Below are 17,196 nucleotides of genomic sequence, written 5' to 3'. Positions count from 1 at the left end.
GAAAACTTTACTAATCGGCTTTTATGTATGTGAATGTTTCTGTAAAGTGCCCTGAGACAACTTTGTTGTGATTTGGCGCTATATAAATAAACTTAATTGAATTGAATGTTCCCCGTCCCCTCCCAAAAATCAAAAAAATGTCACGTTTTCTGCTCTTCTTGCCCTAGTTCCTGTTCATGTTTGTTTCATCTCAGTTCCTGTCAACCTGCACCTCAGTCTGCTCATGTAACCATGCCCACTCAGCTGAGTCACCACAATCAGCCCTCATGCAGCTCACCTGTTACCTGTACTTAAACCCCACAGCCACACTACTCAGTGCCAGATTATTGAAAGCCTCCCTGAACATACGGTCCAATTTTCTCCTCCCGCCCTCCTCTTCTTCTTTCGTGTCTCCTTTTTCTTTTTCGAGGGAGTATCAGAGAAACTGAGACGTTTATTTACTAAACATAACGTCCCAGTGGCTTTTAAACCCCAAAATACATTACGGCAAAGACTGGTTCATCCCAAAGATCCAGTCCCCCAGCACAAACAGAGTAATATTGTGTATGCTGTTCAGTGCCAGGAGGGCTGTGATCAGTCGTACATCGGGGAAACAAAACAGCCACTGGCCAAAAGGATGGCCCAGCACAGAAGATCAACATCATCAGGCCAGGATTCTGTGGCCTACACTCATCTCCAGGCCAGCGGTCACTCTTTCAGGGATGAAGATGTTCACATCCTGGACAGAGAGGAACGATGGTTTGAGAGAGGAGTAAAGGAGGCCATCTTTGTGAAAAGAAATCGTCCATCGTTAAACGGGGTGGAGGCCTCCGGGTTCAATTGTCCCCCTCTTACAATGCTGTGATTGCTAGTATCACTCAGCCCTCTGTGAACAGTAAACAGCCATCAGTGTGCTAATGATCCAGTGTTAGGCTGGTGGTCCTTCTTGAGCATGTGATCAGCTGGTTTTGGTTGTCAGCAGCAAAACTGGTTGATCCACTCTGAGACGGTGCTATTTAAGAGACTGAGCTGAATACAGCTCCTCAGACTGAGGAAGTCTCTCGGATGAGAGACGAAACGTTTCTATATTTTTTTGCTGTGTTTTGTTTTTTGGTTTTTTGAATGTCCAGAGGACCAGATTGAACTTTTTTGGATATACCTATAATGTTGCTTTGCTGCCATTTGGGTTATAAGCAGTTGTAAAAAAAAAATAAATTCTACTGGTTTATATATCAGACATAGAACTTCAAAATCATTTATTGAAGCATTTACTGTTTTAACTTCTGGTTTTAAATCGTCTCTCTTGGGAGGTCTTCTGGGCTCTTACTTTGAAATGTTGTCCGGAAGTTAGGTTTATTGATTTGACATTACTGAGCATGCGCAGTGCGAGGAGTTGGTTTCAGTGCCTGGCTGTTGTGGTTTTCACTGTTGTTTAAGGACGAGCCGAGAGTAAATATTAATTTACCGTGATTAGAAAACAACAAGAAAACCAAAGTCTGTGTTCACTGAATCTTCTGAGGAGACAAAAAAGGAGGAGAGCGAGAAAGAAAAAGGAGACACGAAAGAAGAGGAGGAGGGCGGGAGGAGAAAATTGGAACTGTGAATGGAAAACGCTCCGGATTTGACTGGAAAAGGTAAGAAAATCCGCTGAATCGATACTTCTTGTTGGTTGAAGATGAAAGTCAGTGTCTGTAGTGAGGGTGGTTACAGCCGCAGTCTGCTAAATGTAGGTCATTTGTGTGTCTGCTCGAGGCATGTTGGGCCGGGCCATGCTGGGCCGAACCATCCTGCAGAGAGGCTGCAGAAGGAGGAGAAAGATGCACTAGATGCAAAACACTAACTTGATCACGCATCATACAGTAAAGGAAGAAAATAAAACACGTGTATAGTATTAATAACAAAAACAAAAATCGAGCAAAACTACATTTTTTTACACAAAGGCTATCAGTAAAAACTAGTAAGTTTTACAGTCTTATCAGAAAAGTGACTAAAATATATGAAAAATATGTAAATTGCTGAGTCAGTATTGATCTCAAACCAATGACTTGCCCAACAGAGATGGTAACCCAGTGATTTTAATTTACAGACTGCATTGAAACTGGATTTATAGAAATCCCAGCTCTGTTGTATTCCTGCAGCACAGTTTGATCCATCAGCTCGTTTATTCAAAATGTTAGGTTAACTAGCCACTCTGTTTTTCTTTTACATTTTATACTTTTGTTGGATGTAACTGGGACCCTGTGTACACAGTTTCGTTCCACCACGTCCCCAAGACAAATTTCTCCTTGGGGACAATAAAGTATACATCTGTCTTTCTACCTGTCTGTCTATCTGTCCACATGTGGTGCATATGACAAATAAAGATGGTTGAATTCTTAAATTGTCCCTGGGTATGAAGGACAGAGTTATGTGACCCTGTGATGGACTAATGTCCAACGTAAAATTAACTACCGCGGTCTGTCGTCCTGTTCAGGATGTTTCAGTTCAGTTGAGTTTATATAGCACCAAATCGCAACAGAAGTCGTCTCAGGGCACTGCACAGAAACATTCACATATAAAGTCAGTTAATAACAATATTTATCTAAGGAGTCAACAGATTGCTTTGAGTTTTCACTTCATCACTGTCTCCCATCCTAAGCAAGCTCAGAGGCAACCTTGTACGGAAAAACTTTTAACAAGAAGAAACCTCCAGCAGAACCAGGCTCAGGACAAGCGGCCATCTGCTTCGACCGGCTGGTTCGAGAGAACAGGAAGAAGAAAACAAACACGCAATGACAGGTCTAGGATGGAGGCTATCAGATTTTCTCTAGGAGGAACAAAGACAGAAGTCACATGTTATCACATGTTAAGATATCATGTCACATGTATCACAAATCACATGTTAAGAAAGAATAATTACAAATACAAACGTACATACCGAAAAAAAATACATACAAAACATTTGTATGTATTTGTAACTGTTCATGTGATGAAATGAGGTCACTGTTCTCCAGTAGTGTAAGGTTATAGCAGCATAGGATAAGGAATAGGTAGGAAGCCAAGCCGACTAACTATAGCCGACACCACCTCTTGCCCAATGGTCAGTGTTGTCAGGGACCAGCTCCCCACAGCCCTGCACAGATAAAAATATGGATTTATAGATATTGTAAAACAGTTACTATCTAACCTGTTGTACATAACTCTTTTTGAATTAACTCCATTTTGGAGTATTTGTGTGTAATTCCTAATAGATTGGTGATGATGACTAGACCAAGTGGAACCAAGACCAAAATGGATTGCTGCCATCTTAAAACAACTTTTAACTAATTTTATGAGTATTCACATGAACCTGTATTGTTCTAATACTTATTACCAGTATCAGGTAGTGTTGTGGTTAAAATGTATTAAGATGGATCGTATAACGTACATAAACTATTTTGAGTCCATTTTCAAATGTCTAAAATAGGGATGTGCGATATGGCATAAAATTCATATCCCGATATCTATTGTGATGGGTGGCGATAACAATATATATCATGATATGTTTTTTGCATAAAACTTGCAATAGGAATGAAAAAAACGCATAGGCTGTCATTTTGCCAGCATTTATTTTGAAAACTGCTATACCACAAAATAATCTCAATCAAGAACATTCCAGTACTAGGTCCAGAGAGTTTTTAAATAAAAAACAAATCAAGTATTAGGCTTCTTTCTTGTAGTGCCAAACAGTGCAAAATATATCAAATGTAGTTTTAGCCATATGTTTTAAACAAAATAATATGTTGTTAACTTTTACCAGTTTCCAGTCTTCTCACTTAAGAAATGAACAGCAACAGAGCAGCATTTTAGTGCACACTGAAAACACTTAACCCTCTAACCCTCCAGTGGGCATCTCCTTCCACTTTAAGGTGTGTGGTTACCCAATCTCTTGCGGAACCCAATCCGTAGTGCAACTCATTTGGGCATGCGCTAAAAGGAATACTTCCGGGTCGCACGGATCGCCGTTCAATATGGTAGATTAAGGAACATGTACTGGTATAATTCTGTTTATGATGAATAACTTTCTTAATTTACTTAGAAAAGTAAGTGCTGTATCTCAGACGATTTTTATGTTGCTATTATTATTAAACCTTTATTTTACCAGGAAGAAATCCATTGAGATCATCAATCTCTTTTACAAGGATGTCCTGGGCTATATACACATATAGCAACAGTCTTAAAAACAGTATCAATGCATTAAAAATAAAATATAAGTAAAAGAAACATACATCAATAAAACATAAAATACAATGTAAGTTAAGAAAATCACAAAACAGTTAAACATTACAGGTACAAGATTTGACTAAAACCTCAGACAATTTTTGTTTAAAACTAGCTAATGGAATAAAAGACTCTAACCTCAATAATTTACGCCACTCGTATTATCGTTAAAATCATTGACATATTTACGTCATGGTTTAAATGATATACAGTTTCACCACTGAGCGGCGCTGTTTCACCATGGAAATAATTCATTCTGTATCTTGCAGGTTTTTTTTCATTCAGTCCAGGTTGAGGGTCAGATCTAATGCATCACATATCATCTTAACCAATGATTTGTAACGGAAATATGAGTGGCATAAATTAGCTACGTCAAGATCGGTGAAGATAGAGCACATGCTTTTCTAAGTAAATTAAGACTTTTTTATTCATAAACAATGGCGATCCGAAGGGAAATACAAGTGACATAAATTAGCTACGTTAAGATTGGTGAAGATAGAGCACGTAATTTTCATAGTAAATTAAGACAAGTAAATTAAGAGTTTTTATTCAAAAACAACTGCGATCCATGCAACCCGGAAGTACACTACGAATCGTGCGTCCGTAACCGATTGGGGAATGACAAGGGGAGCCGACACAATAAAAATGGCGACCAGTTTCCTCTGTGGCATTGACCAGAGAGGGTCTCGCAGCTAACCGCAGCATTGCTGCGGTTAGCTGGTAGAAGACAGATTATCATAGGCTAAATGTCTATCATTTCTACAGTGTATCACATACATCGCGCATTCCTAGTCTAAAATCAGTTCTGTTACTGTTATTCTGTGCGGCCACTTTGAGTCAGTCTTTTGTGTCTTATGCAGGTGCTGTAGTTGCTGCATTTGACACATTGTTGTGTTTTTTTAAATCTTTTCTATAATTTCTTAGCTAAACCCTGAATAATGTCTGTTGCCTTTGCACCACTCAAGGAAAAGCGTATGACAGTGTCTTGCACCCTCTTTTTTGTGTTTTTTTTTTTTGGTTTGTTTATTTAGTTTGATTTTTGTATTATTTTTTGCTCTGACTTTTAAATCTTTTTTTTATTTGTAAAATTGATGATCCTATGGATGCATCAAATGCTGAATAAATAGCTTTTTTGTGGACATCTAGTGATGGGCATGTGAAGCCTCATGAAGCAATGAGGCTTTATTTTTTTACAGTTGTGCTGACAAAGATTCAAAGCTTCAGTGATCGAGACATCTGGTGGACAACCTCAGCCATGATAATCTCATAGGGGCAACTGAAGCGCTGACTCTGTTTCAATCCTATGTCAGCAAATAGTTTAGAAAAGACTTATCAAGCGCATGTTTTGCTCATTTGTGCAAAGTAATGATTACATCTGCATTACACATTAAACATTTTTTAGACACTTAAAAGTAAAGTACAACAAAATTCTTTAAAAAGTGAAAATATTTGTTTTTGCAAATTTTACTCACCAAAAGTCTGTTATTTGAACACAAAATCCATCCTCTTTCTTTCTTCAAGAATAGTTAAATTATTCCATCATACAGGTTATCTGTGCATTTCAATTCCATCAAGAAGTCCTTTTTAGGGGCCGAGATGGGGTAGAGGCAGGGCAGCTGACCCGGAACCCAATAGTCTCAGGCTCAATCCCCAGCCATTCCCACATGTCATGATGTCCCTGAGCAAGACACCCAGTCCCTAATTGCTGCCCAGGTGCCTACATAGCTGCTCTGCCAGATGTATCCCAGGTGCGATGGGTTAATTAAAAAAAATTATAAAAACTTTTATTAATTCAAAATTTAAATGTAGAGAACTAATTTCACCATTGTATGGGAACATACAATGGGTATGTTTACATGGACATAAGTAACCGGATCAAATGGCCGGTCGGAATAAAAGTGTGTCATGTAAACACTCCGTTCGGGTTATTTTTTTGTGTATTCGGCGCGATCCGTTATGATTTCTGATCAGAACGAAACGGGTGGTTTACGCCGATCCGAAACCCGATCAGTGCGCATGTAAACGCTTGATCTGTTCATTTTTATCTGATGGTGAAAAACTGACCTGACTGCGCATGTGCGACTTTGCCATTTCCGCCTGGCTAACGCTAATAATATTAGCATGTCAGGGAAGTAAAACTGGTCGGTGAGCGACACAACATTTCTACTAGAAACTTTCAAAGAGCTCAAAATGATTTCTATTACCTGTAGCTCAGTCAGGGAGTGCAGTAACGTCTCCACCATCATTAAAACCTGTCGCGGGTCCATTTTGGGTGCTCAGGTTTGTTTACGTTCACCCGGAAGTAGAACTTCTTCTTCGGTAGTTTTTTTAAGGAGAGTTTACCACTCTGCGCATGTCAGTACTGCTGTTCAGAACAAAGCCCGCTGCATGTAAACGCTCGTCGTGAACAGATTGTGCCCATGTAAACAATACATTTGAATTATTCAAACAGAACACATTTCAATCCGGTCAAAGAATTCTGCGCATGTAAACATAGCTACTGATAACACATAGCACTTTAACTTTAATTTTTTGTATCGTCATGGAGGCTAATGCCGAAAGTCCAGTCTGCCCTGTTTTTTCTGGCAGAGAAGACTTTGCTGGCCCTGATGGCCCAACACTGCTTTAATGCCCATACAGTGCTGTTACAAGCAGGAGATTTTTTTACAGTGCTGGTACAAGCATGGTAATATTCCTTTAAAGACACTTGTAAAAAGTCCTGTGGACTGGTTCTTTAACATTTGTGTCTACTTGTTCTTCCAGATGTCCAGTGCTACAATGGAAGCAAACTCCATCCTCCCAATCCTCAAAAAGAAACTGGCATTTCTCTCAGGTACAATCGTATTTCTTTAGTGTTGACTCTGAAGCATCAGTGATTTGATTTCTCTAACCGCCTGTCTGTGTTTTGTTAGGGGGCAAAGACCGCCGCAGTGGTCTGATTCTGTCCATCCCTCTTAATTCAGATCAGACCAGTATGGAGGAACTTGGCACCACACTGGACTATCTGCTCAGTATCCCCAGGTACACACACTCGGAAAGGCACACACACATTACTCATTATTCAGATCTGTGTTTAAATATTCTCATTTTAACCACTTTTGAAAAAGTTTGAATTTAACACAGTAAAGACGTCACAGATGATGTGGCGCTGGTAATGGCGACAGGCAACAGTACCGGTAGTAGAGTGTATGTTTTATGTCTTGTTCTAATATGTATTGTTGCTATAAGTGTAATTTTTCAGCCACATCAATATATATATATTATAGCAATATATATACACTGCCTGGCCAAAAAAAAAGTTGCCACAAAAAAAGGTCACACTAATATTTCGTTGGACCGCCTTTAGCTTTGATTACAGCATGCGTTCGCCGTAGCATTGTTTCAATAAACTTCTGCAATGTCACAAGGTCTATTTCCATCCAGTTTTGCATTAATTTTTCATCAAGATCTTACATTGATGACTAGGCACTAGGCATGATGGGTGCATCACTTCACCTGCCTTTCTTCTTACCCTGATGCACCCATCACTCTGGAACAGGGTAAATCTAGACTCATCAGACCACACGACCTTCTTCCATTGCTCCAGAGTCCAATCTTTATGCACTCTATTTCAATTCAATTCAGTTTATTTATATAGCGCCAAATCACAACAAAGTTGTCTCAGTGCGCTTTACAGAAACATTCAAATACATAAAAGCCAATTAGTAAAGTTCTCTATCTAAGGAATCCAGCAGACAAGTTGAATCTTGGCTTCGTTGCAGTCTCCCATCCTGAGCAAGCATAGTGGCAACAGTGGAAAGGAAAAATTCCCTTTTAAAAGATGGAGCCAGGTTGTTGAGAGCTTTGTAGGTTAGAAGTAAGATTTTGAATTCTATTCTGGATTCGACAGGGAGCCAATGGAGAGAAACTAAAGCTGGAGAAATATGATCTCTCCTACTAACTCCAGTTAAGACTCTGGCAGCAGCATTTTGGATCAACTGAAGATGTTTTAAAGACGTATTTGGACATTCAGATAATAAACCATTGCAATAGTCCAGTCTAGACGTGACAAATGCATGGACCAGTTTTTCTGCATAATTTTTAGATAAGATGTTTCTAATTTTAGCGATATTACGCAGATGGAAGAAGGCAGTTCTAGTAACGTTTTTAATGTGGGGGATAAAAGACATGTCCTGATCAAAAATAACACCAAGATTTTTAACATTAGAGCTGGAGGACAGATTATCTCTAGCAAATTGAAGTCTTTTTTTCAGTTAGTCTCACTGATTAGTGGTTTTCTTAAGGCTACACAGCTGTTCAGTCCTAATCCCTTGAGTTCCCTTCACATTGTGCATGTGGAAATGCTCTTTCACTGTTAAACATAGCCCTGAGTGCTACTGTTGTTTTTCTTTGATTTGATTTCACCAAACGTTTAAGTGATCGGTCATTCAGGATTTTTTTGGGCCACATTTCTTCCTCTAATTTCATAGGTCCCCACTATCCTTCCAGTTTTTAATAATGCGTTGGACAGTTCTTAACCCAATTTTAGTAGTTTCTTCAATCTCCTTAGATGTTTTCTCTGCTTGATGCCAGTGATTTAACCCTTCTCAAACAGACTGACATCTTTTCCACGACCACGCAATGTGTCTTTCAACATGGTTATTTAAGAAATGAGAAGCAACTCATTGCACCAGTTGGAGTTAAATAACTTGTTGCCAGCTGAAAGATAATTGTCCATGCAGTAATTATCCAATAGGAGGCTCGTACCTATTTGCTTAGTTAAATCCACGTGGCGACTTTTTTTTGGGGCCAGGCAGTGTATTGGTTGTCACAGATGTGGCTTAGTGCAGCGTTATTGTCAGTTCAGTATTATTGTCAAGATTTCAGTAATCTGACAGTTTGTGGATAATGACTGTCTTTGAGTCTTTTTGTGCACAATGGCAGACTCCTGTATCGTCTGCCTGAGGGTAGTAGATGAAAGAGTCCTTGTGCTGGATGGGTGTAGTCCTTAATGATTCTGCATGCTTTACGCAGACATCAGCTGTGGTAGTTGTCCTGGATGCTGTGGAGATTGCTACCAGTGATGTCCTCTGCCGTTTGCACCACCCTCTGTAGTGCTTTCTGACTGGTGCAGTTCCACCCTGTGATGCAGCCTGTCAGCAGGCTCTCAATGATGCACCTATAAATGTTAGTGAGGATGCTGGTGTTTGCATCAAACATCTTTAGACTTAGGAAGTAAAGTCTTTGTTGGGCTTTTTTTTAACCACAGTGTCTTTATGTAAAGTCCAGAACAAATCCTCAGTAAAGTAAACTTTGAGGAACTTGAAGCTTGACCTGCTCCATTCATTCATTCATTCATTCAACCTTTATTTGTACAGGCTAGCCTGATTGAGCCACGTGGACTCATTTACAACAGACCTGTTTCAGACAGAACATATAAAGTACAGACAACAAAACAGTAGACAATGACAACAAAGCTCCATCTCAGTGTTGTTTATGTAGATGGTGGAGTGCTGTACCCACGTTGTCTCCTTCATTTTGGTGACATTGAGAGCAGTTATGTCCCTGACACTAGCTGGTCAGTGATTTCGCCTAATCTCTGTAAGCACTCTCGTTGTTGTCAGTGATGAGGCCCAAGATGGTGGTGTTATTATCAGCATGCTTGAAGATGATGTTTGAGCTGTACCGCTAGGTACAGCCATGCGTGAAGAGAAAGTACAAGAGTAGACTAAGGACACAGCCCTGAGGTGTACCAATCTCTTCTTTCAAAATGCTCTTTGTCTTGAAGATCTAAATGATTCAGGTTAAAGTTTTATTATGACTTGAACACTTCATTAGTGAACACTATACTGTATACTTTGACTAAGGGCATGCACACAGTATACTCTGCTTTACATAAAACCTTTGGAAAGTGACTAGTATAAGCTCTCAAATGTATGTTATTGAGGGGGGGGTTGATGTTTGAGTATTTTTTCGTAGAAAAAAAATTAATTCAAAGGATTTTTATTTGCTTTAATACCTGTGTTTAGAAGACTCCTGTCTGTTTCAGTGAGAAATGTAAGGCTCGAGGTTTCACAGTTATCGTGGATGGGAGGAAATCTCAGTGGAACATTGTGAAGACTGTCGTCCTGATGTTGCAGGTACAAATTTATTAAATGTTTTTCCAGGTCCAGAGTAGGGCTGGGTACCTTTCTAAAAAAATCGGTACCGGTGTCGGTACCTTCACTTCGGTGTCGGTTCCTGGACGGTTCTTTTTTCGGTACCAATTTTGTAATTACTATTAATTCTAACAAGAATAAAATTATGTTATACATTACAGTACAAATTGTGAATTTTATTTTTTAACTTGGGTATTTTTCTATTCCAAGCAGTTTTCTTACATAAAAACAAACAAATAATTTCCAGTTCAAAAGACCATTTTCAAACCAGTGACACGTCAGTGTTTAATGTTCACTGCTATACACTGAGGACCTTTTCACTGAACAGTTTGTCTTCAGAAAAATCAACATGTCTGCTTTCTGTGGACACCAACAAGCCCACTCCTGGCTGATGGTGTCTCCAGCAGTAGGAAGTGTTCCCTCTGAGGCTGTAGATGATGCTTGTTGCACACACAGATACCTGGTTGTCAGTTTGACAGCACTGACATTGTCCCTCACATCCCACCAGCAGGTCACTGGATTCAATGAGGTAGGGTTGATGCAGACATCTGCACCTCTGTGTCTCTGCCTGAATCTTCTCTGTGGTTCTCTGGGGTTTAGGGCTCTGATCATCTCCCTAATTGACATGAGAACAAAACATCAACAATAACATGGTTGTGTTATTATTACTCAAAAAACATTATCTAGGCTGAGAGATAAAAGCTCAACTGGTCAACAAAATCCTTTAAAGTTTAACTTACCTCCACCGTGCAGCTCCACTGTAGAAAAAGCAGCAAACTTTTAACAAAGTCTGATTGTCCTGTGGCCCCCACCTCGCTTTGCTTTTGTCCTCACATCTGGGTCAGAACCTCCTATGAGGAGAACATTAACATGAACAGTGAACATTAGCTGAACTGTTTAAGCAGCTGACTGGATGGATGAGCAGTTTGACAATCTAAGATTTATGTTACTGTCAATCTTTAGTTAGCTTCTGAGTTTAGCTAGCTACGTAGATAAAATACATTTACACACTAATATCTTAAAGTTAGCGTTACATGGATCATAATTTATTTCACCGTTATGTACGTGTTAAGCTGCAGTTACGCTAACAAACGTAAACTCACCAGCTGAAGCACAGACACAAGAGACGTCCTCGGAGTTCTTTGATGAAGAGTCCGGTCGTGGAGATAATGAATCAGGACGTTTAGGCTCTACTCACAGGCTGACTTGAATGGTGAGAGGAGGAGGAGGGGGGCGGATGCTGTCCTCTCTTCTCGCAGAAAAACACGCAGCAACTTTCTGCAGCGCGTGTTGTCGAAGCCGTTCGACATCACACGCTGCACACGTGAACCCGTCTGTGGGCGTCACCAGCACCATAGACATAATTATACATAGATTAGGTACAGCAGCTCTATACAGCTCTGGGTGTAATCTGGGTGTAGTCTGTTTGTCATATGTCTGGTGTTTTACCTGCCTGCATGCTGAAACCACGTGACACGTTACAGCCAATACCGAAACTTGACACCGAAAGAAGAGTGACGTTTCAATTAGGGCATTAACAGAGTACTCGAGTAATCTACACATCGATTGCTAGGACCTCTATCGAGGTTAAAAATGTAATGTCGAGTAACCGTAGTGACGTCATATTATGTGACCACCGTATGACCATAGGGGGCGGTGTTGCACTGTTGCAGGTCACATAGTATGGTGTAACACCGGGTCCAATCCACAGAACCAGTTTCGGTTAAGTTTCGTTTTTGACATGCTGCACGTTTCTTCATGTTTGCAGTTTAATAATAAAAACTAATAGTTTAGTTTTTCCTGTGACTTATTTGCAGTATGATAAATGGTAGGAGCATAATATACGCTCCCAATGTTTTGTTGGTCTTTTTTTTTTTGTAAATAATTACTTTTTTTTTGCGGTTTTATTTATTTATTTATTTTTGTATTTTGAGATCTATGACGTCATCAAATACTCGAGTTCTACTCGAGTTTTATTATGTTAATGTCGAGCTTAAAAAATATATACTCGTTCAACCCCTAGTTTCAATACATACATCGACCGGTGCAGTTCGGTCAGTGCCATAAAAGAACCTTGGTTCGGTTCTCAGCCCTAGTCCAGAGCTGACATAAGTCTGTTTGTACAACTTTTTTGAGATTTGTTACCTTGTCAAATTCAAAAAGACTTTTTTTAAGGTTCATTTTCTTAGTTTCAATGTTTGATATATTTACTGAGATTCATTGTTAATAAAATATAGGCTTATGGAACTTGCAAATCATTGCATTCTGTTTTGTTTACATTATACACAGCACCCCAACTTTTTTGAAGTTAGAGTTGTAGGTTCTTACAGGAGCTGTTTACTTGCTGTTTCAGAACGTCATCCCAGCAGAGGTGTCGCTCGTCTGCGTAGTGAAGCCAGATGAATTCTGGGATAAGAAGGTCACTCACTTCTGCTTCTGGAAGGAGAAAGACCGTCTGGGCTTTGAGGTGAGTTCTTTAATTATTAAATTACTACATTTCAAACAAGCTTTCTTCAAATTAAAATTCTTATATACCATAATTCTCAGACTACAGAACACACCTGTCTCTAAGCCACACACATTAAATATAAGATAAATCATAATTTTATACATAAATTAGAAGCTCTGGTTATTTAGCTGCAGGCATCCACCGTTCATTAAGAACTCTGACAGTGTGCAGCTTTCTTGTTGTAGTACAAGAATCAGCCACCTGATGGCGTTTCACAGACTATAGCTTGCTTTCAACACGTGATCAGACTGCACGATCGTCAGAAGTCATGATGCTTCGCTTTTTGAATTATGGTTAAAACTATTCATCATACAAAATTAACACAATAACCATCTTAAGCATAATCACTGGACAGAACAGTGCCAAACACCTATGTAGGGCTGGGTACCTTTCTAAAAAAAAAAAATCGGTGTTTGTACCTGAACGGTTCTTTTTTCGGTACCAGTTTTATCATAAATTTTAATTCTAACAAGAATAAAATTACGTTACACATTATAGTACAAATCGTGAGGTTTTTTTTTTTATTAACTTTGGTATTTTTCCATTCCAAGCAGTTTTCTTACATAAAAATAAACAAATAATTTCCAGGTCAAAAGAGCAGTTGCAAACCAGTGACACGTCAATGTCTAATACTCACTGCTACATACTTTTCACTTAGCAGTTTTCTTCAGAAAAATCAACATGTCTGCTTTCTCTGGACACAAACAAGCCTGCTCCTGGCAGATGGTGTCTCCAGCAGTAGAAAATGTTCACTCTGAGGGTGTGGATGATGATTGTTGCACACACAGATACCTGGTTGTCAGTTTGATAGCACTGACATATTGTCCCTCACATCCCACCAGCAGGTCACTGGATTCACTGAGGTTAGGGTTGATGCAGACTTCTGCACCTCTGTGTCTCTGCCTGAATCTTCTCTGTGGTTCTCTGGGGTTTAGGGCTCTATCATCTCCCTAATTGACATCAGAACATAAACAATAACATGGTTGTGTTATTATTGCTCAAAAACCATTATCTAGGCTGAGAAATAAAAGCTTAACTGTCAACAATATCCGTTACAGCTACTTACCTCCACCATGCAGCCTCCACTGTAGAAAAAGGCAGCAAACTTTAACAACAAAGTTTGTGACTGTCCTTTCACTTTTCTTTTGGCTGTCCTCCTCACATCAGAGTCAGAGGCTCCTGTGAGGAGAACATTAACATAAACGGTGAACATTACATGAACTGTTTAACCTGCTGACTGGATGTATGAGCACATTTTTACAAGCTAAGCTTTATCTGTTACTGTCAGTCTTTAGTTAGTTTCTGATTTTAGCTATATACATAGCCATAAAATAAAGCTACACACTAATATCTTTAAGATAGCGTTACATGGATTCTTGTTTAATTCACCGCGATGCACGTATTAAGCTGCAGTAACAACGCGCTGCACAATTGAACCCCGTCTGTGGGTGTAACCAGTGCCATAGACATACAGCTATACGGCAGCTCAATACAGCTCTGGATGTAAACACGTAGTCTGTTTGCTATGTGTCTGCATTTTACCTGCCGACGTGCTGAAACCACGTGACACGTTACAGCCAATACCAAAACTTGACACTGAAAGAAGAGGCATGTTTCAATCCATACACTGACCGACGCAGTTCGGTCGGTGCCATAAACGAACCTCGGTTCGGTATACAGCCCTACACCTACGTAACCGAAAATATTTTAAAATTATTTATTGGTAAATATTACCCAGAAGTCTTACCGAGGTCATGTGACCGGAAGTCAAATATTACTGGTAAACTACGGTAAATATTCAATAAATTAGTACTATTGATTTTTATTGTTAAACGCTTTTGGTAATAGCTGCTGTTTTTAAATGTACTTTCTAAATAAACTTGATGTGATTTCTCCTCAGCACTGCTCATATGAGGAGAAGGAGGAAGGGGAACAGCACCTCCCTCCCTTTGTCTCCTCCGCTCCGTTTAATACCCCGTTTAAGCTTAAATGAGATACTGGTATTTAAACACATATTTACTGTACACAGAAAGATTTTTTTTTAAAACTTTTATTGAAATATGTATGAGTCTTGACTGACTGACCACTTTAAAAATAAATCTGACTTCACTTCTCCACCGCTGAGCTCTCATGATGGAAAGGGGACAGGGGAAGAATCTCTCCGGTTCGTTGTCTCCAGCCCGTTTCATGCGTTTGGATGCGAGTTTAAAATGAGATCCCGGTGTTTAAACGCATATTTACCATACACATAAAGATGTCACACAAAAATAATTTTAAAACTTTTATTAAAACATGTACCAGACTTGACTGCTTTTGTGTCTCCAGTGCCCGACCATCGACACGTTGATGCAAAGCTTACTGGCTGCAGCCATTTTCTCTGACAGCCGATAGCTTTTAACATGAAATCTGCATCATAAAAAATTCTCCGTGCGTTTTCCATTATTACTGAACAAATGAACAGGTCTGTGCATGAAGCGCAAAATACAGGAACGACACGGGAACGATCTGAAGAAATTAATGCACTTTTATCTTGGGGGATGGTCCTCGAGAGTACCTCTCTGGTCATTCAAGTTAGACTTCTGGTCACATGATGACAGAGTGGGTGGAGTTATGGTAGGGAATTTGAAACCCTGAGCAAGAGTTGTACATGAGGGCATTCACTCTGTGTATCACAAACACCTGCCCCCAAGATGGGCGGGGTGCTGGGAGCCATGAGCACCCAGCTCTGTCAAAGGAAAATGTTAGTCAGCGATGGGAAGTTACAGAGAGATGGCAGGAAGTCTGTCAAAATAAAATATAAAAATATAACTTATGAAAATTATGAAAAAATATATGAATTACTCAAACTGCGGGGTACAAAGTGTGACAAAAATGTAGCGGGCTTGTACACTGGCAATTACGGTAGTTTATAGAAAGTATGTCATTAAAAAACATAGCTACATGGGACCACATTTTGTTCTGGCAAGTCTTTCTAAATATTGTATAACAATGGCTACCAGTTGCTTTGTTCCTCCTTTCGTCCCCTTCAGTTCAAACATTAAATCTTTTTTTTTTTCATTTTTAAAATCAAACTGAATGTTTTGTCATAGTTTGTGTTTCTGTTTCAAACAAAACTCCAAAGGAAAGAAGTGTCTTCTGTCACAGAGAGCAGTCAAGGATTGTTCTTGTTATAACATTTTGGTTAACAAACCTCTGAGTCATGTTACTTTGTATAAAATGATGCAGGTGTAATAACGTTGAGCGTCACTATCAGTTTTAAGTGATTCTAAAAACCTAGCAGATGGTTTTAGTAACTGAGATCAGTAGTCTCTCTGGACCCAGTTTCAGAAGCATGATTACCATGGTAGCTGGACCAAGATGGTTGGTTCAACTTAGAAGTTGTTAGAAAAACATAATCTATCGCATGTGATGTCAAGATAATGGAATTTTTGTTAGTCATTTTTGGGTTATCTGTGTAATGTGAGCAGGCTGTTAGTGAGTTCAGGATTACTCAGATTTTTAAAAGCCAGATTTACGAGGGGCAACAGCTAACACAAAGTTAATTTTTTTTTCTTTTTTTCACAAAGTGAAAATAAAATCCATGTTAAAAATCAAATGCGAGTTGTCGCACTCCTTCAGTATAAATTTTGAAAAATAGAATCAAAGATAGCTTATGCATCTTATTTTTCACAGTGTCTTCTGTACTATTTGTGGACACACAGCTGCTGGAAGGGAGTCTCCACTGATGGTGTCAAAATTTGATTCATCCTAACGCTGAGCTTTGTTTGAGGATGACACAGTCGTGTGTGGGTTGTACAGCTGCTCTAACCTAACCTTACTGCTAGCTTTCTCAGAAGGAACAAATGAGAGGAATGAGTCCTTGCCTGCCAACTAGACAGCCTGCGTTCAAATCCCATCTTAGTCAGGTCAATCACTGAACAAGTTGGAGAAATCATCTGCTTGAAAAAAATTCCACATCTTAAAATATTAAGATTATTGATTACATTACTGTAATATTTAATCTTCCATCATTTTTGAACTACCCAGATTACTTCATCCTTCTCCATCTTTTTTCCACTGAAGGAAAAATATTCAGACATTTTTAAGACAAATGCTACTACTAATCTTTAGCTTTTAAAATACATTTGCTGATGAAACATTTGCTTTTAATTAATATAAATCATAATAATGTTAACTTATTGATTATATCAGACAGTACTTTGTTTGTCTTCCACCATTTTTGAAATACTCTGATTACATCATACTATTATAATTGTTCATGACCATCAGGCTACAACTATGCTACAACTCCTGCTTCCTTTGCAACTTCAGTGTGAAAGCATATTGGTTTCA

At 39.1% G+C, this 17,196-nt stretch overlaps 1 protein-coding gene across 1 annotated transcript in view; it reads left to right on the top strand.

Moving 5' to 3' along the window:
* Positions 1-1,365: 1,365 nt before the first annotated feature.
* The window catches only part of sestd1 (SEC14 and spectrin domains 1), a 32,705-nt gene continuing 16,874 nt past the window's right edge, over positions 1,366-17,196 (top strand). Inside the window, exons 1-5 of the mRNA XM_037686615.1 lie at positions 1,366-1,613; positions 6,982-7,051; positions 7,131-7,239; positions 10,247-10,337; positions 12,709-12,822. Of these exons, the coding sequence (XP_037542543.1) occupies positions 6,982-7,051; positions 7,131-7,239; positions 10,247-10,337; positions 12,709-12,822 (384 nt within the window). The 5' untranslated portion in view covers positions 1,366-1,613. The remainder of the gene's footprint in view (positions 1,614-6,981; positions 7,052-7,130; positions 7,240-10,246; positions 10,338-12,708; positions 12,823-17,196) is intronic.

Source organism: Nematolebias whitei, chromosome 13 (genome assembly GCF_014905685.2).
Source record: "Nematolebias whitei isolate Nwh7 chromosome 13, NemWhi1, whole genome shotgun sequence".
In the NCBI taxonomy this organism is placed as follows: domain Eukaryota; kingdom Metazoa; phylum Chordata; class Actinopteri; order Cyprinodontiformes; family Rivulidae; genus Nematolebias; species Nematolebias whitei.
Note: the sequence above shows the minus strand (reverse complement) of the source record. Positions and strands in the feature narration are given on the sequence as shown.